Source organism: Strix aluco, chromosome 17 (assembly GCF_031877795.1).
Source record: "Strix aluco isolate bStrAlu1 chromosome 17, bStrAlu1.hap1, whole genome shotgun sequence".
Taxonomy (NCBI): Eukaryota; Metazoa; Chordata; class Aves; order Strigiformes; family Strigidae; genus Strix; species Strix aluco.
This window is the reverse complement of record NC_133947.1, coordinates 3,302,891-3,322,960: the sequence shown is the minus strand read 5'-3', so window position 1 is coordinate 3,322,960 and position 20,070 is coordinate 3,302,891. Positions and strand designations below refer to the sequence as shown.

The 20,070-nt window shown below is 38.0% G+C and overlaps 1 protein-coding gene and 1 long non-coding RNA gene across 5 annotated transcripts in view; one reads left to right on the top strand and one right to left on the bottom strand.

Annotated features, from left to right (window-relative positions):
• Positions 1–92: 92 nt before the first annotated feature.
• On the top strand, positions 93–2,967 carry LOC141931216 (uncharacterized). 3 transcript variants are annotated; one of them, XR_012625529.1, is made up of 4 exons: positions 93–244; positions 851–973; positions 1,946–2,008; positions 2,833–2,967. It is a non-coding gene; the product is annotated as an uncharacterized LOC141931216 (long non-coding RNA). The 3 variants fall into 3 exon arrangements; XR_012625528.1 differs by having other exon boundaries at positions 93–741; XR_012625527.1 differs by having other exon boundaries at positions 93–973.
• The window catches only part of DIDO1 (death inducer-obliterator 1), a 55,756-nt gene continuing 38,239 nt past the window's right edge, over positions 2,554–20,070 (bottom strand). For both annotated transcript variants that reach the window (XM_074843097.1, XM_074843098.1), the window contains 8 exons: positions 19,766–19,882; positions 19,430–19,537; positions 18,829–18,964; positions 18,157–18,703; positions 17,126–17,279; positions 16,020–16,109; positions 15,158–15,353; positions 2,554–7,715 (listed from right to left, as the gene is read on the bottom strand). In XM_074843097.1, coding sequence (XP_074699198.1) covers positions 4,324–7,715; positions 15,158–15,353; positions 16,020–16,109; positions 17,126–17,279; positions 18,157–18,703; positions 18,829–18,964; positions 19,430–19,537; positions 19,766–19,882 — 4,740 coding nt within the window. In that variant the 3' untranslated portion in view covers positions 2,554–4,323. The remainder of the gene's footprint in view (positions 7,716–15,157; positions 15,354–16,019; positions 16,110–17,125; positions 17,280–18,156; positions 18,704–18,828; positions 18,965–19,429; positions 19,538–19,765; positions 19,883–20,070) is intronic.

Genomic DNA, 20,070 nt, shown 5'->3' with positions numbered 1-20,070 from the left:
CCGCGCGCCCCGCCCCGCCCCTGAGGCGGTGCCAGCCCCGGCCCTGCCCCGCCCCGCCCTTCGCCCCCCCCCCCTGCCCCGCGCCTCAGGCGGCCGCGCTGAGGGGACCCGGGACCGGTTCTGCCCCGACCCCCGCCGGCGGAGGGGAGCGGTGGGCGCCCAGCGCGCCTTCCCCGGCTGGGTTTGGGGTTTTGTGTTTTCGTCCAGTTCGGGCTGCGGAAACCCGGCGGGGCGGCGAAGCGCGGTCCGTGAGGGAAATCCCGGGGGAGCTGCCGAGAGCAGGGAAACGCCGAGAGGGGCGGGGGGAGGCCCCTGAACCCCCCTGAACCCCCCTGAACCCCCCTGAAACCCCGTGTCCCGCCCTCGGGGGAAGCCGCCCCGTTAAAAGGCTTTTTTCACGCCAGGCCGTCAAGAGCAGTACGGCGTTGCTTTTCCACATAAGGCTTCTTCGTTAAACATGAACGCGACAGGAACTTTTTTTTTTTTTTTTTTTCCCACCAACACAAGGCTTAGCATTTCGTCAGCCCTCAGCCTGCGGGAGAAATTTGTGTTCAAGTTATTTTCAGAGCAGGGCAGTAGAGCTCAGCCGCTGGGGAGCACAAGGCCTGTTGAAATGCAGCGGGGGTGTGGTCTAAGTCACTCCTAATATTTTAAAAATCCTTCCCCAAAACAGTTTCGCCAGGGCTCCTGACAGATGATTGATCATACATGTCATGCCTGTCACCTTTTCCTGTGATTTAGGTACTGTTTGGTACTCACATGCTCTAGCACAGGTAGTATGAAAGAAAGTTGTAAAATAAAACCCACAAGGGTTTGAAATTAACACCTGTGTTGTCTTTCGTTGTTGCAGAATAATGGCTTTTCCCTTTCTGCCGTTTTTTCCACCCCAAGAATGCTTCTGTGAAGCACTGGAGGCTCTCTGCTACACCCAACACCCAGCTGCAGTGGAGTCCGTAGCCCTGGACTGCCTATGGTAAGATTAAGTTAGTAACCTATAAACACTTCAGTAGTTTGCCAGTGTTTAAAAACTGTGCTTTGATAGAAAGTTAATCCAAAGCCCCTTAAAAAAGTTCAGTTTTTCTGGACTTGTGTGTCCGGACACATGTTATCATGTGATTTTATGAGCTTGGGTGCCAGGTCTCCCACTCAGGCCATCTGAATGCATCCGCACAGAATCACTCTCCACAACAGGCACCTCACGACCATGAGCAGTGTGCTTGTACATTCAGTCTCAATTCCCTGTCTGCTACTGGTGATGTGTTTTAGTATTAAAACCAGGTGCTTATTACAGAAGACACATTCTAGAAACAAGCCAGAGTGTCAAAGGCACAAAAATATTACTCTAGCTTATAAACAGAGTAAAAATTTTTTAAAAATAAATGCTTTATGAAATCTTTATTCCCTTCAGGAGGTTAAAAAAATAAAATCTGTTTACTTCATTCTTTAATGACGTGCATACTCAGTCAAGGTAGCACGCACAGACGTTTTCATGTCAAAGTGTACCATATTATATGAGGTGTAACCCAAATCTGAATGTTTGCTGCTGATTTTCCTCTAGAAACAAAAGCGCGAGATTTTCAAAGCAGTTTTGTGCACGTTGGACTCAATATACACTTTCCTCCTCCTTTAATCCTTCTGCATGCTCTCCTTTAGAATGCATAAAGTCAGAATATTAATCTTTTATAGATGTAATAATCCTTCTGCTTTTATTGTTCTAAACCTTTCAGAGGCTTTTACGTAAACATTTAGCAAAATACTCTTTGGAAAGTTAATTTAGCTTAGTACAAACGTAGATAAAAGCTCAAAATAGTGTCGTTTCATGTTAATCAAAAGTTTGAATAAAGCCAGAGAATCGCTTATTTTTCTCTTTCTTGCAATGCATGATAATAATTCAGTACCATTTTTAGACTCTGTAAATTGAGTTAAATTGTTGTGTTCTTTTCAGCCTGGCTTCTACTGTCTGCTGCAGTGTAGAACACAGGAACCTTGCCGCAAGGTCCAAGTCCAGGTATAAACTATATAAAGCTGTGGTTTAAAACCCAAGTCATTAGTGTTTGTCTGTATGCTGTTGATTTTTCTGCCACTACATCTGTGGGAGGATGCATTTGCTGTTCCTAAATCATAAACAGATTCCCCAAACTGATCTGTGATAAAGGAGTGCGTCCTAGAAGATGAAAAGCCACACCTCTTTCATAACAATGTAAAGTCAAGGAATTCATAAATAATGTGAATAGAGTTTTTCTTGAGCTCAAAGCTGACCTAATTTTTTAATTTTCTTTAGATTTTTTGGTGTAAAATCTGCAAATTACAAACTTCCTAATTCAAATTAAAAAGCCCCTTTAGAATAAATTGGGATGTTTTCAAACTGAAAAATTATAAGCACAGATTTTCATATGCTTTTTAGAATGCCTGCTGTTAAAACAGCAGTTGGTAGTGATGTCCTGCAAAACACCATCTTTTGTTAAACAATGAGGAAATGAAGAGTGTGTGCCATCAGTCTCTTGTGGTTTGTTGACAAGTAGCAATGTTTAGAAAATAATATACACAGACAGATTTAAGAAATGGACAACAGTTTCCTGTAGATGTTTATTCTACTTACAGTAACAAAAACCTGTGAAGTCCCATATTTTAATGTACAGTAATATATTTTGCCATATAAAATACAATTTACAGAAATTTCTATCAAGTAAACCTAAACAAACACACTTAACTTTTTGCATACTTTTATGTATGTCTTTAAATTAGAAACATCTCATTAAGAAAAAAATCTTACACCATAGTAGATGTTTGCATTTAATACCACCTCTCTGCATTTTAACATTTTGTTTACAGGTTCAGATACAGATGATCATTTCAACCAGCAAATCCTTGATGTATAAGGACTTCAAAGATGCACCAATGTGAACCGTAAAATCTGTAGTGAGATACATGGCATACGTGCTACTTGTAATGTAGTCTTCAAGATGCAAATGTTTATAGGAATCTAATTTTACATTTCCAAAACTATTTTATAAAAATATCAAAATATTTACCCAACTGTTAATTTATACAGTCAAATAAATTAGCAGGGTTTTATTTCATACTTTAGAATTACAAACTTGAAGAATACATGAAAAGTAGCCATGTAATGTATTTCACAGTGAAAAACTTCCCTCTTGAATCACAACATGAAGTACCACCACTCTTCTCTTCAAGCTTAATGCAGTTATACCTTTTTCAGTGGGGAGTTATATATACACTACCAGCCTAAGTAAGGTCTAACAAAAAAACAGTGGAACTTTTTTTTCAGGAGCAAAACACTTTTAGAATGAAAAGTACAATAAAACAGGAACATTTCTTAAAGTCTATGGCAAAATTCTGCAAAAACAGAACAAAAAAACCAAACAAATGCTCCACTAAATCAGTTCAAAGTAACAGATTTAGTGGCCTGTTTAACCAACTTATTCTCCTTTCCTTTGGTATACCAATTCATTTGCAGTCTTAGCCTTTTTCAAATAAATGTCTGATGTTTTAGTAAGTTTTGCTGGTTATAAAGGTGCTGCTCTTGTATGTTCTTTAATTACAGATTTGTAAAAATTCAACATTTAAAACCCCTTAGCCTCGTGAAAAAAACAAGTACGACTTGTTTCTTTGCTGTACACTTAACAGATGGATTCTGAAACACAAAATACCTGTAGATAAAAAGGAAGATAGTGCACTTTAAGCTTATAACATTCCATTTTCAAATCCTCCATCAGTCACAAGTAATCATTAACACTGTTCTTCTGCAGCCTTTTCCTAAATACACATGACCCTTCCGTTGTAAAATAAACAAGACAGCAATGTTGGACTCCTTTTTTTAAAGTGTGTGCTGTAGGAACAACTTTGACACCAAAATATCACGTAAATGAGATGTAAAGGTATGGCTCCTAAAGTCTGGATTCTCTTATAAAATTACAATTCAAGTTACTGGAAAACATAACTTTATAATCTTAAAGAGCAATATGCTCTTTTTAGACTTTTTCCATTTCTGTACTGTAAATGGAAATTTTAAGATAAAGATGCAAGTAGAAAAACAAAATTTCAGTACAGGTAACGCTGTGAATTTTTATAAGAAAAACATTATGCACAAAATGCAGCAAGTGAAAGTCCAGTATGTTCTTGCCTTTTATCTATTTATTTTCATTCACAGTTGTTCAAAAATTGCTAATTTGTCAGTACATTTTGTAAGGCTAGTTTTACAACAGCATTTTTGTAAAGATGAGAATATACACTATATACAGAGGATGCTCAGTCCTTGCTGTGTTGTAAAAGTTTATGGGAAATATGGTCTCCATCATATTTCTATGACTGATTAGTGGACGATGAAGCTTCTGTTTCTATTGGTTTCTGAGTTTCCTTCGGTGTTTCTGGCTTCATCTCTTTACCAATTTCCCTACTCTTACTCCGATCTTTGCGATCTTTTCCTCTTTCTCTTTCACGATCGCGATCTCTCTCTCGATCTCTTTCTTTTTCCCTGCTTCGATCCCGGTCCCTGTCTTTCTCTCTGTCACGATCTCTGTCTCTGCTTCTTGATCGCTCTCTATCACGTCTTCTGTAGGATTCTCTGTCTCTGGTTCTTGCTCTCTCTCGGTCTCTGTTTCTTTCCCATTCTTTAGCCCGCTCTGAATCCTTGTCTCTATCTTTGTTTTGGTTTCTGTCTCTATTTTTATCCCATTCCTTGTCTCTGTGTCTCTCCCAGTCCCTGTCTCTATTCCAGTTTCTGCCACGGTCTCTTTCCCAAGGTCTGCCATGTTCTCGATCCCTTCGTCTTTCCTCAAAGGGTCTACCTTGTCGATTATCTGCTTGCTGGGGCTCTGGCTGATCTAAACCCTTGTCTTTATTTCCTCCCTCGTATCTCTCTCTCTGTCTCCCTTCAAATGTCTGGCCTCTAAATTCAGGATTTTTGCCTTCTCGGAAGTCAGATGCTGACCACTGTCCTTCCGACTCAGATCCTTGTCCAGAAATACTGGAAAGAGATGGAGAAGGTCCAGCTTCCTCCCACATCTCTTTTCTGTGGGGTGGTGGATGGCTTGGAAGGTCCAGGAGTGGTCTTGGGGTTGGCTTCATACCTGGTGGTGACTGACCTTGGAAATGAAATCTAGAAGGGGGAGGTTCATTTTCTTCTGGAAACATTGCAGGTGTGGCTCCTCGTGGTCCTCCAAACTGAAGCGGTGCTGGACCTCTCTGGTTGGCAAACCTGGGTGGTGGACTCCCTCTCCGTTCTTCAAATGGCTGTGGCAAAAGTCCTCTTGGACCAGGTATATGATTTGGAGCTGGACCTCTCTGCCCTTCAAACTGATTTGGGTGAGGCCCTCTTGGTCCCCCAAAATGACTCGGGGCCGGACCTCTTGGCCCTGCAAACTGAGGGCCTCCTCTCTGTCCTTTAAACTGAGCTGGTGCGGGTCGTCTTTGACCTCCAAAAGGAAAAGGCGGAGGTCCTCTGTTTCCCATAAACTGGGGTGGATCTGGTCCTTCAAACTGTCCTGGAGGCCTTATCATTTCATTATACTGGGAATCTGAGAATTCCCTTTGTTCCATGTGAGGTTCCCGACGATCTTCAAACTGAGATGGTGACATTCCTCTTGGAACACCATGATAAGAAGGGGCAGGGCCCCTATTATCACCAAAAAGAGATGGTGGTCCATGTTGTGTAGAAAATAAGGAAGGAATGGGACCCTTCTGACCTCCAAATCTTCCAGATGGAGGTCCTCTTTGCCCATCATTATTTGGAGAACCGTGCTCTTCAGGGAACTGTGGTGCCGGTCCTCTAAAATTAGGTCCATGAGGTCCTCCGGGTGCATTGAGAATCAGTGCTGGTGGAGGCCCCCCTTTCTGCCCAGACAAAGAAAATGGAGCTCCAGCTCGGTTTTCTTCAAAGTGCTGTGGGGAAGGTCCACCCTCACTCTGAACTGATGGAGATTCAGTTTGTTCTACAAATTGATGAGACTGAGGATTTCTTTGTTCATCATATTGCACTGATGAAAGACCCCTCTCTGGTTCAAAGTGACCACCTGCCTTTTCCTGAGAAGTAAACATTGTATTTGAAAAAGAATCCCTTCCCATTACTTCCTTTGACTCATTTGACCATGATACTTTATGCATATCTTGCAAAGACTGACTGTCGTTTGATGTGGAGAAATTAGGCTGAAATGACGTACTTGGAGGTGTTGGAAGCAGCACTTTACGTAAAGGTTTGGGTGTAGAAAGTTCTCCAGAAGCTGTTTGACTCATGTTTTCCAAATTAACTTGAACAGTGTTTTCAAATTTGCTATTTGCCTCTTTCTGAGACACTGTAGAAGCCTTTTCACCTGAAACCCAATTATCACCAGCAAAACCAGGCTGAGTAGCAGAAATTAAAGTTTTATCTTCCTTACCAAGTGAAGTCTGCAAAGCATTTGGAAAACTTGCTGGAGGAATTTCTCTTGTGGACATCTCATTCTGTACCACCTGTGGCTTTAATCGAGAATCAATGTTGTCATTAGTCTCCGTCGCCATTCTTCTCGCTTGCCGAGGATCTCTATTCTGCCTTGGGTCAGAGCCCTGGTTTAAAACTTGTGCTTGCTGATTTAAAGATGAAGGTAAATCTACTTTTTGTGTAGCTTGATGGTCCTGATGGAATAATTCAGTCTTCATTAGGGAAGATTTTGGTGGTGGTGACATTAAAGCATCAGACACTGAAAAATGAGCCATTGAAACACCAACAGCTGCTCTTTGTTGTCTGAGGGCTTCTTCTTGTTCCTCTAGTTGTCTTTTCTGTTCTTCTATTTGTTTGTTTAATTCTTCCAACATTTTCTGCTGTTCTACCAAAGATGAGGATGCAGATAAATCAGGCACATATGAAGCAGATGTTTCCGAAGAATTGCTTTTAGTGTCTGTATACATTTTGTTAGGTAAATCGTCAACAGTAACTTTTGCTTCTTCCAAGATAGTTTCATCTTCTGGATCGTAGGCCTCATCCTCTAGTTCCGCTGTATTTGACGGCTTTTCCACATTATATCGTTTTTCACTTTCACCAGTTTGCATTTCAAAGGCTTTATCTGGACCATATTCTTCTTCAGGATCATACGGTCTGTCATCCTCCTCCTCCTCTATAGCTCTGTCTTTTGACATCTGTCCAAACTGCTGCACAATGGGATCTAACAAAGGAACAGCTGACATTCCTCCATCAGCAGCAGCCTGACCCTCCTGATTTGAAGACTGGACAGGTTCAGAATCCTTAGCAAGAGGCTCAAAAGTTTTCTTTTTTCCAAAAAGTGTCTGCAGGATGTGCTCAAGAGGTGTGGCAGTTTTTGAGGATGAAGAATGCGTAGCAGTAACGCTTGCCGGTGCAGCAGTTGAAATTGGTGGTGTTACAGTAGTTGTGGTTCCACTTTTAATTGAGGACAGTATTTTTAATACTGAAGGTGTAACTGCTGAGGTGTCTGGAATGGGAAGTGGAGGTGGAGGTGGAGGTGATCCAGGTGGTGTTGTACTTACAGTTGAATCTCCTGAATAAAGTGTGTATTTTGGAGTTTTCTTCTCTTGCGAAGCAGCTAGTGGCCCTTTAGAGAACAGCGATGTTTCGGTTTCCTCATGTGCTTGAACTCTGCTTCGCTTTTCCTCTGACTTTTCCGTTTCCATGACAGAGGCGAGACGTTTCCCTTTCTGACAGATAACCAATCCAAGAATTAAATTTGGCCGAGATGACTCAAGACCTGAAAGGAAACACAAAGATTGTACATGTAAAAAACTAATTTTTACTTATGCTTGCATTAGAAACTTATTATTTTATGTAGTGGCAGCTACAAAAGTCAGAAGGGTAACAGTTTTTCTAAATTCCATTAGATGACCTATTAGCAATTTTCATTAGTTCATAAGCATATGCATCTATATTTCTTTACTTTCTATATATACTTGTATATGATGAGACATGTTTTAATTCCATTATATTTTTAATAAAAGATTGCAGCAATGGGTATGACTATTAAAAAGTGTCTCTGCAAATGTCCAAAAGCAAGGAAAGTTTTTATATTTTTTGTACTATCAGTTTTGTGGTTCAAACACCCCTAACCTCTCCCCCTGAAAAATCATATATTTACTTTTAAATAGTCTGCAAATATGTTGTATACACAGAGATATTGAAAAGTGAAAAAAACTGGGCTAAACTTCATAACTGTATTTCTGTTACAATCTGTGCTAAAAGACTACATTGACATTTACACCAGTCTATAAATATTTTGTCTATCTCAAGTTAAACAAATACCAGTAATTGCTAAAAAGATAACCTCAAACAAACTGTGTTTGGAAACAGTAATAAAGCTTGTAACCAACTCCCCATTTGTTTGTTTTTTTTCCAGCTAGACATTGTTTTAAAAGGTGATAGAAGCAGGGAAACTGATAACAGCAAAGGAGAGCTGCTTAAGCAGGCACAAGTTTAGGATGTGGGAGAGAGGGACGCCAGACATGTTTGCTTTCTCTGCAGGAAAACGGCTGCTTGGGTAAGAACCTGGTATGCAGAGGGCGAGGTGACTTTAAACCCTCTTGCAGGACTCGGTCTGATGCTGTAGGCCTCTCTGTAAGTAAAAAACATTTGTGAGCAGAATTACTCCTCTGTGAAAGCTGCAGGCTTGAATCCCTGGAGAAGTATATCCAAAAAGGATGGGCAAGTGTCTGACAGAGAGGAGAAATGCAAAGGTCTGTAGGTCTGTTTCATGTTACTGTATTTCTTCCTTTACGTGCACAGTTCCCACTGGCACTTGTGGAAGATAAACACGTCCAGAATGAAGGGCAGGGAATAAATCCTTTAACATACAGTTGGTGGCAAATGTAAGAAATCTGTATAAAGAGAGGCTTTTTCAATTTCTGGATTTAATGACTTTGGAAAGGTCCTCATCTGAGGGCCGCTGTCCTTCCCCCATATGTGCCATTAGCTATTATTTGCATCCAGCTAGGAAGCAGTACTATAGAAACACAAAACAATCTGTAAAGTAACAGGTAATATTCACTGTGGTTAAATGGCAAGGCGAGGACTCTGGCCTACATTGTTCCTTCTATTCATGATCCTGTAAGTAAGAGTTTTATATATATCTATGTTCCTTGTTCTTACTAAACCAAACCAACTGCTCATTAAGGAACAATTTTTAAATATCTAATTATAGCACTGAAAGCTTTCTGATACCAACAAAAAAACCCAAACCCCAGAGTTGCAGATATATTCCATTAGCAAACCACGTTCACCAATACATTACTTCGCTGAAACAACTGAACTCAAAGTTTTAAGTGGACTCTTTATCATCTAATGAGAAAATAACATCAGCTCTTTTCCTAAATCTATGTTCATGTTTAATAAACGTCACCTTTTCTAAGTTCTCTGGTTGCCATCTTCACACTGAGAAATCAGTAAAAGAGTTTAGTACATTTTGAGGTTAAATGTGAGGTTTTGTCAGTGAGAAGATACCATCACTCTTACAGCTTAAGCTGAATTCAATTAGATCCTACCTAAGTACAAGACGAAAACTTCGCAGAATTGATGCCAAGGGAAAGGCCAAGTATTAGAACCAATTAAGTCAAGATTTCTTCCTCAATGAGAGCCTACAGCCTAGTTTGCTAAGTAACACACCAAAACCAGAGCTGCTTTATGTTTTAAACTTTTGCTTTTCACTACTTGGTATATATTTCATTAAGCAATAACTTTTGTTCACAGAATGTTCTCCTAAATAACTGACTTTGTACACTCAAGTCTTATCCCATATAAACCTTATTTTTCAAATAATGAACTACAGATAATAAGGCAAAGACAGTAATTTTTCAAATAAAGGAAGTTAATGTCAAAGTTCTATGCAATCTCTTGACAAGTGAGGGAAAAAACCCTCCTCTCAAATTCTGTGTTCTTTGGATTGTAACTGGTAATAGTCCAGTGAAACTGTTTTAATCACTTAATGAAGAAACCAGCAAAGTCTGGTTACTCCCTAGAAAGAATCTTTTTAAAAGACAAGACAAAATTATAACGAATATTTGAGGCCAAAATATTTGCTTGAGATTTCCTATCAGGAATGGCTCTCATTATAATTACGTTGAGAAACAAGAATAATTAAATTTGAGTGAAAACTTTGGAAAACAGTTATTCTGTAGAATGCATTCTATATCCAAATAGAATTTATATTATTTCACAGTTCAGTGGTCAAGTTTTACATAGTTCTGTGGTTAAGAGGGTATTGGACATGCTGCTTTTAAAGAATCTTTTATTCTTCATTTAGGAGTACATATTATTTCCTATTTGTACATCTAAAATTCAGCGCCAAAAAGTTTTTTTTCCTCCAGGTACAACTCTGTGTTAGTAAGTGTTGCCAATTTTCACCTTCATAATTAGAAAAAATTATAAAAATTACAAAAACACGAAGAAAATTAACCAGCTATATTACCAGAACTAAGATGTGCTAATAATTCAGTACACGCACAAATTTGCCCCTTAGTAGGGACAGGGATGCTGAGATGTACAATGAAAGTAGGCAGGACAGGAACTAAACAAGTATTTTTAGTGAAACTAAGATTATTCAAAAAGGACCACATAAATACTTGACTTATCCAAATACTCATTTGCACCCACAGCCTAAAAGCAGTTCTGTTCACAATAATTCACTACCTTAAATGAAATTATATTGATATATAAGATCAAGGCATAGTTCAAAAGTAAAACAACTGGGAAAAAAACATTCACAATTTACAGTCAGAACAGACTCATTGGTTAGAAATGGTTCACTGTGTGTGAATTTGCTTCATATTTTTTCTTTATCGGTATATGAATAACGACTCCACATTTGGTTGGTGTTGACTAGTGCAGAGTATCTCACAGATTGGTGTTCATCCAAAAACTCCTAGTAGGCATTTGTGGTTCTTCTGTTGTTATCTACTTTCATGTAGAGACTTGTCATTTCTGCAGTTAATCACAATGAATCTCAAACAGTGATTCACTGAAATAAACAGGTTTCAAAAATCTATCAGACAGGATATGTAATAAATAGCAATTACTAAAAAATTAGTTTTGAATCCCTGTAAAAAACAGAGATCAAGTCACTAATTAAAAGAGGGTAAAATTTTAATACACTTTCAAGTTAATAAATTCCAGTAGTAAGTTAATAACATCAGTTATAATTTAATCTGTTTAGAGTTAATCATCATAGAATAAATCCATTAACATTTTACTGTTTGATACTGTAATTTTACACAAATATTAGAAGTTATGCCTAACCTGGCTTCCATATTTACTCAGTTCAAAGCGATCAAATACTAAATGCTTCTTTTGAACGGAAACATACAGCTAGACCAGCATTTCAAGGTCAGTCCCATTCTATTTCAATATCCATAAATGCACTAAGTGCCTAATTTTAGGTAATAGCGAAAACGTTGGCTGCAGTCTCCAACTACTGCTCAATGACTCTTTCACAAGCAAGCATTTTAAAAGTGCTGCAAGCTGTGCTGGCAGAATTAGTAGCTTTCAGTGCTAAATTATTTATAAAGTAGTTATTATCCTATTACGCATTTAAGTCCACATGCTGGTTTTATTGAGTTACATCCTCTAACTAAAGCCATTAAAACATGATATACTAAATATTAGTATTGGATGAGTATTTGTTTTTCTTACCCTTAAACACATTTTTTCATTAAGTCAGTTTTACCATATTTATGCATATAATGGCCACATCTTTCCCTCTCACCATCAGCTGATAAGCAGTTACCTGTACTGTTAAAGATATATGCCTAAATTCTGTACATCAATGACAAAACCACGGGAATGGACTAAGCATACCCATGGTGTACATTTTTAAACTGCAGAGACCGATACGAGATATTATTTAAATTTTATCAACATCATTTAAATATTTGGCCCAATTAATCATGAGAGCGACTGACAACTATTATCAAATTTGTGCACCCTTAGGGGGTGTACCTCAGGGGTACAGATCACTTCCAGCGTTGGAACACTGCTGCACGTTCAGGTACACCTGCTGAATGGAACTGGCTGGCATAGAAGGTAAGGTCTGTCATGCCATGTTCTTCTACTACTGCTACTTTTCATAATGATATCTGCTGAGAGGAAGACACCAAACTCCATTCAGAGTACAGTTAAAATTTTGTTCCATTTGTTGCAATTTTTAAGAGCATTCTAAACAGCACGAGGAGCTTTCATGCCTTCATACTTTAAGAGAACACCCACTTCCTACTGCAAACTACTAAAAGAGATACACCAACATTTATGGAATCCTTTGCTGATATATGGTGGTTTTATTAAAATTAATTAATTTTAACTATGTAAAATACATTCCCAACGTTGCCACTAAATCCCTCAATAAATCACTTGTTATTGGTAATTAAGTCTGATTATACTATTTTTTACAAAGTGCTTTGAGATCTACAGATGAAAGTGCTAAGTAACGTGTGTATGTGAAACAGGCAAATTCACGGACAGTAAACCATTGCAAAAAGACAATGTAGAAGAGCCCACTGATACATAAAATCTGGTGATAAAGGTCTGAGATTAATTAAGTATAAATACGGATAACCTTCCATTTTCGTCTGTTTTTAAATCGCCCATGTCAAAGTTTTTTGTAGATCTTCTAGGTACTAGCGCAGTTCAGAAGTCCTCAGTTGTGTTCCAAATCCAGTTCATCAGAAAACAGGAGAAATTCATAATCCATACGTGCCTGATGGAACTGGTTGATACAGCTGGAATATCTTCTAACTAGGATTTCTGGAGTGGCAGGGTTTTATTGTCCTCTCCCTCCTCCCCCACCCCCCACCCCCCCCCCCCGGCCCTCCAGTCATATTTATCAAATCATTTTAAGCTATCTAAAGCATAATGCTTTTCGAGTCCTCGCTAAACTCTGTTTGGAGGTACACGATTAAATTTAAGGAGACAATGACCACTTTCCATAAAATATTTTTATTGATTGTGAAAGAAAGAAAAAGCGGTAAATTCCATCAGATGTCATTAAAAAGTATGGATTACATGTCTTTTATGCTGTGGTTTTAATACATACATAAAAACAGAAAAACAGCTTACCTGATTTTTTTGCCCCCCATACTGGATTCTGGTTTTAAAACATGAACACAACTTGGCACAACTACGAGGTCAAGGCTGCTACAGAAGTTTCTACGACACGTGAGTTGACAGCAGAAGTCTAAGTTGGTCTTTTATGAATCTGTTACCTCGTATGGCCTCTCTGCCTTTGGAACCTTGTTTCTATTGCTATTCTTTAATCCACTTTGCCTACAAAAATGTATTTCAATTTGAAAACCTGACTTATAAAATTTGCCTCCATGAACAACACCTGCATATGACACCTGTATTTCTTCTGAGCAACTCCCTCCAGTTTTGAAAAACTTTTGCACTTTAAACTCAGCAAAACCAGGCTGACATTACAGATTTCTGTACCAAGTAGTTTGGCTACACTGGCCAACCTCCAATCTCAAATACGAGTTTCATTTAAAATGAAACCTAAAATGGAAAACTAAAAGAAAATGTAAAAAGGAAAACTGGTATTTCCACAGGAATACATATAGGCAACGATTAGATAAATAACCTGCTTTAGGGAGGCATTTAACAGCCCTGTGAGACTGAGGACACTGGCAGCTGACTCAATGGCCAATCCCGTTCTTGCGTGTCCAGAAAGGAGGATATTTATTTTGTTCCAGCTGGAAAAACTAGTCCATGAGTTAAGAGCCTTTTGCCTACGTCCCTGTGCCAAAAGTATTCTGCACTTAGTGGTTTTGTTTCTTGGCTATGAAACATGAATAACAGTTTTTGCCTACCTTTCAAGAATTTAGTAAGTTAAAGACTGAGAGGTGCTGAGATTCAACAATTATCAGCTATATTGCTGTAATTTAGATAGCAATAATCCTGCCTTTTTAGCTATAGCCTAAAAACAATGACCTAGACTGTGCACTCTTCAAGGACGGGTAAGAGACTTGGAGTGTATGAGAAAAATCTTGTCTGAGGATGCAGAGCAACTGCCCTTTGCAATCTCATACAGGAAGGGAGAGAGCATTTTACTAACGATGGATCAGTTGTTGTCGTTGTTGAAGGCATATGCCATTAACACATGAAAACCTGGCCCAGGCACTGTTGCTCTGAGAATGCTTTATTGAGTTTAGTCCTAAACTTGTATTCGGGGGAGTAGAGGACAGTCAGTTTCTCACAAAGGTCAGCTTCTTGTGTGTTTGCTGTTTCACACCTACTGTTTAGTATTTTGCAAACCATTATTATTGACAACAAAGTATTGCCTTCACTGTAACCTGTAGTTCTTCAGCTTCTCAATCTGTTACTTTTATATAAAATCCCAGATACTTATTTGGAAACTAAGCATATGCACCTCCTCCATCCTCAGATGAAGATGACTTCAAACTTTTTAATAGAAGAATGTTTCATGGCTGAATTCTCAGTTCTTCTGTTACCATGTTCAACACACAAACACGGAGCAAACTCAAGCCAAACATTACTACTGGTAATTTTATCTAAAAATAGAAGATTATAATGTAACCTGCCAATATCAACTATTATCTGCTACCTACTAACCCCAAGGAACGTGGATCCCCCGCAACAAACCAATTCTCACAAGTCAGTGATTTGGCTAGAGTTTGCACCACCTAGAACAAAACATTTCAAACACCTTGTGCACCGTATTGCACGTACAGATTAATACGCAGCATGAGATAATGTAGTGAAACCACTATAAATATTACCTTTGTCTTCATAGATTTCTTGACTCCTCTGTGGGCTAAGTTTCCTGCTTGATTTAAGTGACGGTGAATGGCTTGCAAGGGCTTAGTTTTTGTGAATTTATGGGTTTGTGAAGAGAAGGTGGGTTTTTTTTGTTGGGTTTTTTTGTTTCAATATAGTGGCTGTTCCACGTATTTGATTTTACAGGTAAACTCATCCTCCTAATAGCATATAAGCATCTTGTTGAAAAGGCTATGTAAACTTCAGACAATTTTATCTTGTACAGAGTTTGATTTCCAATTTTTCCCTATTTACATACTTTAAAATTGGTTTTATGTAAAAGAATTTAATAATGCTTAAACATTCAATAACAACTTGTCTCAGATTGACTTTTGTTTTGTGGTTTTACCTAGCATTTAACCTCCCCTGTTTTGTGCTTACCTGGTCCCTCAAAGGGCAAGAGTTTGGAAGGAATTGGGTCCTTAGAACTCAGGGGGATCAGGTAGAGATCCTTGATATGTCTGTTGTTATTAGCTACAACACCAAAACGACCACGACTGCTAAAATAGGAGTAGAGAGAGATATAGGCAACTTCTTCTTCTTCTGTTGCAGGATGGAAACGAATCAAACACAATTCCTGTAATACAAAAGCAAAGTGGAAAAATTCAACCTGCAACATACCAGCAAATAAAATGGTAAAGGGCAAATTCCGGGGGTAAAAATAAATTGTATATTTGTCACTCCAACTATGTTTTCAAGGCAGTACTCTAGCTTTAAGAGAGTACTGTTGTTCAATTGGTAATATTAAAACAGAATTAGGTTTGTCATTTTCAGAAATACAAATTACTCGTGTATCTTACATCAAACTAAACACCTGAGGCTCAAATTAACATGAAATGGAAAATTCTTAAGTTTCATGATTATATCTGTATACTGTATATCATTTTTTCACTTCTGAAGTGCTTAATAGTAAAATCAATTACATAATTAAATACACTTCTTTAAAATCTGAATTTCAATCTTCAATACTGAATAAATAGGTTATTTATGTTCAATCATTAAAGATTAATAAACAGTATGAAGATTTAACTATTATGCAAGAAAGAGAGATCAAGAGGATCTGCAGCTCAACAAACATGTTCCTTCAATAAATCAAAAATTTCAAAGGAATAAGTGGTGGTGGTGGTTTTCCAGCTGCGATCTATGTCAGTATTTGCTGTTTACTAATTTATATTATAAAAAGTTGTCATTTTACATTGCTGTATTTTTCTTCTGGGTTTAGCAAAGGATTTTAAGTGAATACCTTAGAAAGCGAAGATTTGAGTTTGCCAACATAATCCCAGACTGTCTTCGGTGAGATCCTCCCACCAATATGAATTGTATCTGGTAAATCCTAAACAAGAAGTATTACATGGTAGTATGAGAAAAAACAGAAGAGACTAATGTTTAAAAGCAGTGCAGGTTGCCCCATCCCAGCAGCCCAGTGGATAATGCATTATTATATTTTAGTGAATTTCATACACACATTTCTAATTTCAGACAGGCTATGGCTAAATTTCAAGGTGCTTAATGTTACCTAAAGCCTAACTGTATACATGAAACAGAAAAGGCACTCCCAAACAAGGATAGCAGCAAAATGTCAAATAGCCTGTATGCCCATTATTGGCTTTGTTTTTGTAGGGAAGCTGCTATTTGAAATAGATTTTCTCCACACTCTCAGTTTCTCAGGAAATGCTGTACTCGTGACTGCAAGTCACATGAATTCTAGTGAGCCTCCTGTCATGAGGACAGTAAAACTCATTTTCACAAAAGCAATACCAAAAAGAACCACCAAGCCTAGTAGTAAAAGTCCTAAACCACACATTTGTGTTTGAAACTTCCTAACAGTCACACAAAATGCACTTCAGAGAAAATAAAGCTTATTTGCTTTAACGCAAACTTTTATACTGTCTCATTATTTGAATGTATACCCTCCCAGAATAGTATCATCCAACTGGTTTTATTTGAAAATAAGTAAAAAGGATGATATTTTTCATAAATGGCCAAACAAAATTTTGTAATAGATCACATCAGTGACCCATCTAGTTTGAGAACGGAATATCTACTTTAAAATACTGGCTCAAAAACTTCTTTTCAAACAATGAAGCTGAAATAAAGCTATTATTCCATGATAGATCCTAACATATGTATAAACATGTTTAAAGACATGACAATTCTTCACAAATTTGTGAGGAATTTTTAAAAGGCTTTTTTTTTTTTTTCCTTGAGCTACTTTTCCTGTTACTAAAGGGATGCCATTTACCACTGCTACAGTTCTAATATAACAATATATATAGTGACCCCAGCCTTTCTAGCAACAGGACCTGCAGTATAGATTTAGTCTAAACACATAAACACGTCAGTGCTAACCTCACTAAGATAATCAAAGCACCCGGAGACAGGATATGCTTTAGTGACAAATTTGGCCACACTTTGCATGTTAATAAATCCTTTCCAAATGGTGTTGAGACGAGAGAGAAAGAGGGAGGTATCGCTGTCTTGAGGTGAGCGTGGCTCTGCAACACTGTAAAACAAATCCAAAACAGGATGGTTACAGAACACAAACGAGAACGGTTCCTTCTTTTTTTCTTTTCTTCCCTCCTCCTATTGATCAAATACTTTATTTTAAACAAGCAACAGAGTTTTTACTAAATGCTTTGTTTAATGTTTTCCACTAACTTGGTATTAGTGGAAAAAGCACAGACTAACAAAAAAGAAACTTGTAGCTGCAGAGGCAAAAAGATGCCAAAAGATACGACTTTTATAAAATTAGCTTAGCACTAACTGTTGTGATCCTGACTCTATAACAAACTAATCTGAATTATATATTTCCCACTAATGGAGTCAATAATATGCATCTGAAAGACATTCTCAAGTAAAAGAATTTGCTATGAGCAAAAATCTTTTATCTGCAGTTGCACAAGAATATACTTTGCAACATTTTTTTTGCTATGTATATACCCAGAACATGAAAGAATTCCACTTCCTTTCAAACTGATCAACTGGTTAATTTTAATTCATATTCGTAAATTCAGATGCAACAGTATTTTAATATAGGATGAAAATCTGGAAATGCCTTTAAACTGTCTCTCACATACACTTGCTTCCTATACATTAATGTACATGCAGACTTCTAAGTCTACACAATACCTTCAAGTTTTATTTATCTGCTGAAACACATTGTAGAGTCTTTGCTGCTAACATACACTGATGCTCTGAAAATTTTGCCAACTAGAGAAGGTAAATGAGATGGTAAATTAAAACTCTGAATCAGGCTACTTTAAAGTTGAACATGTCTTGTGACTGGGGGGAGGAGAACGAGACACAGGACACATGGCACTCTGAGGATAACCAACCACATTAGAGAGTCGTTAGCTTGGCTTACTATTAAGTATACGCACTTGATATTGGGTGAATGATGAACTGCTAAGTATCTTGGGTCTGGTGAGGATGATGGTTTTGTTAATATTGATTTGGGGACAGTCATAATTGGTTTTGAAGTTTCCTGTCTTGTTTCCCCAGTTGAAATTTTGTCAGCTGCAGGACCAGAACGCAGGGCTGGCACCGCGGTACCAGAGGAGCTGCTCAGCGCTGTCCTGGGGTCTCTGCCAGAAACTGTCACGGTCGTGACAACTCCGGCAGCACAAGAGGCAGGAAAAGCTGAAGCCTCTTCAGGTACAGAAGAATCTGTGTTGTTATGGCCCTGGGTTGTAGGAATGTAAGTTCTTTCTACGCTTGACTGAGAAACTGTTTCTGCTACTGGTACAACTTCAGTTTCCATTGGGATTTCGGAGGCGGCCTCTTTGGCAGGCTCTGCTGCTGGGGTCGGTGCAGAACTTTCATACTTTGGCTGAACTTCTGCTTTTGATTTCGACTCCACCTTTTTAACAGGAGCCCCTGACTTTATCTTCTTAGCGGGTACTTCATCTTCAGATGCTGAAATCTGACCTATAAATTTATTTCAAAAGCTTTTGATTACTATTTAACAATTAAATAGTTTGGAGAAAATAAACAAATATCACTCTTTAACATAACAATTCTTTTACTTTGCACAAAGTCAGCACTGTAGATACCTGTACAGATTTTGCAGTTTAGGTCAAAAAGATGGGCTCGGTGTTGACTTGTTGTATCCTTCAACATACTGCTAAAAACATCTAAAGAAGGAGCACTGTGTAAATTTGGTGCAGTTCGGACTGACTCTTGCTGTTCCTAAAAGTGAATAAACACAAAAAAAATATTCCAATTGATCATTAATTTCAACCATAAAAAAAAATACTTTGGAAACCATTAATGAACTTCAGTTCTTTAAAAAAAAGATTAAAGGCCTTGGTTAAAACATATCATGTCAAGTAGAGTTCTCAAATACTATTTGTCCTCATTCCATTCTAGAGTTCTGAAGTAGATAGCTAACCTTCAGAAATAAAAGATTTCTCTGTAAATTGACAGCAAGGGCTGAAAAATATGCAGCATTTTAGAATTGCATGCAAAATATGCCTATCATTTGGTTGTTGCACTCCTTCAAACTAAAAGGAAAAATGCTCATAGCACACCTGCTTGGTAATAATATCCTTACGGTTCATTGAAACAATCTGCACTTCTGATGAAAAATTTGAGACCCTAGTTACCATTTATCTCCCTTGGTGTCTTCATGCCCAAGCAACAGCCAATACTTACATCAGAATCAGACACTGGCGGAGAATCTTCCATATTTACAACTGGTACGTGTTCCCGTTTTACAGTTGTTTTCTTGATTTCATGAGATTTGCTTCTTGACTCCACCATCTGAAAGAAACAAAAACATTTTGGAAAGAAGTCCATATATTTATTTTATAATTTTATTCCATACTTTGTTATCATTTGTCTGGTGGTAGAGAAAAAGTATATTGAAATTGAACATTATTAGTATTTCATTAGGAAGAAAACGGTGCATTACCTAATATGGGTGGTAAGGGTTAGTGAACTCGCTCTTAATTCGTACCTAAGGAGATAAGGGAAAATTATGTTACTTACTGCTTTAGCTGGTTTCTCCTTCCATACAGACAGTTCTTTAGATAAAAGTTCTTCTGGTTTCATTCTCACTAGTTTTGACAGTGAGATTTCCTCACGAAGGACACGATGAAAAAGTCCCTGAAAACAGAACAGACTTCGTTGCCATGCTGAAGAGAACCTGCTTGGATAACTAACGAGATTTGCAGTGCTTAACAGGCAAAACCTGTTCCAGTTTCTTAATTTTCTATTACAAATAGAGGCTACTTATAAGCAAATTTGGAAAGGTGCAGCAACCAGAAAATAAAGATGAAATAAACACGAAGTAC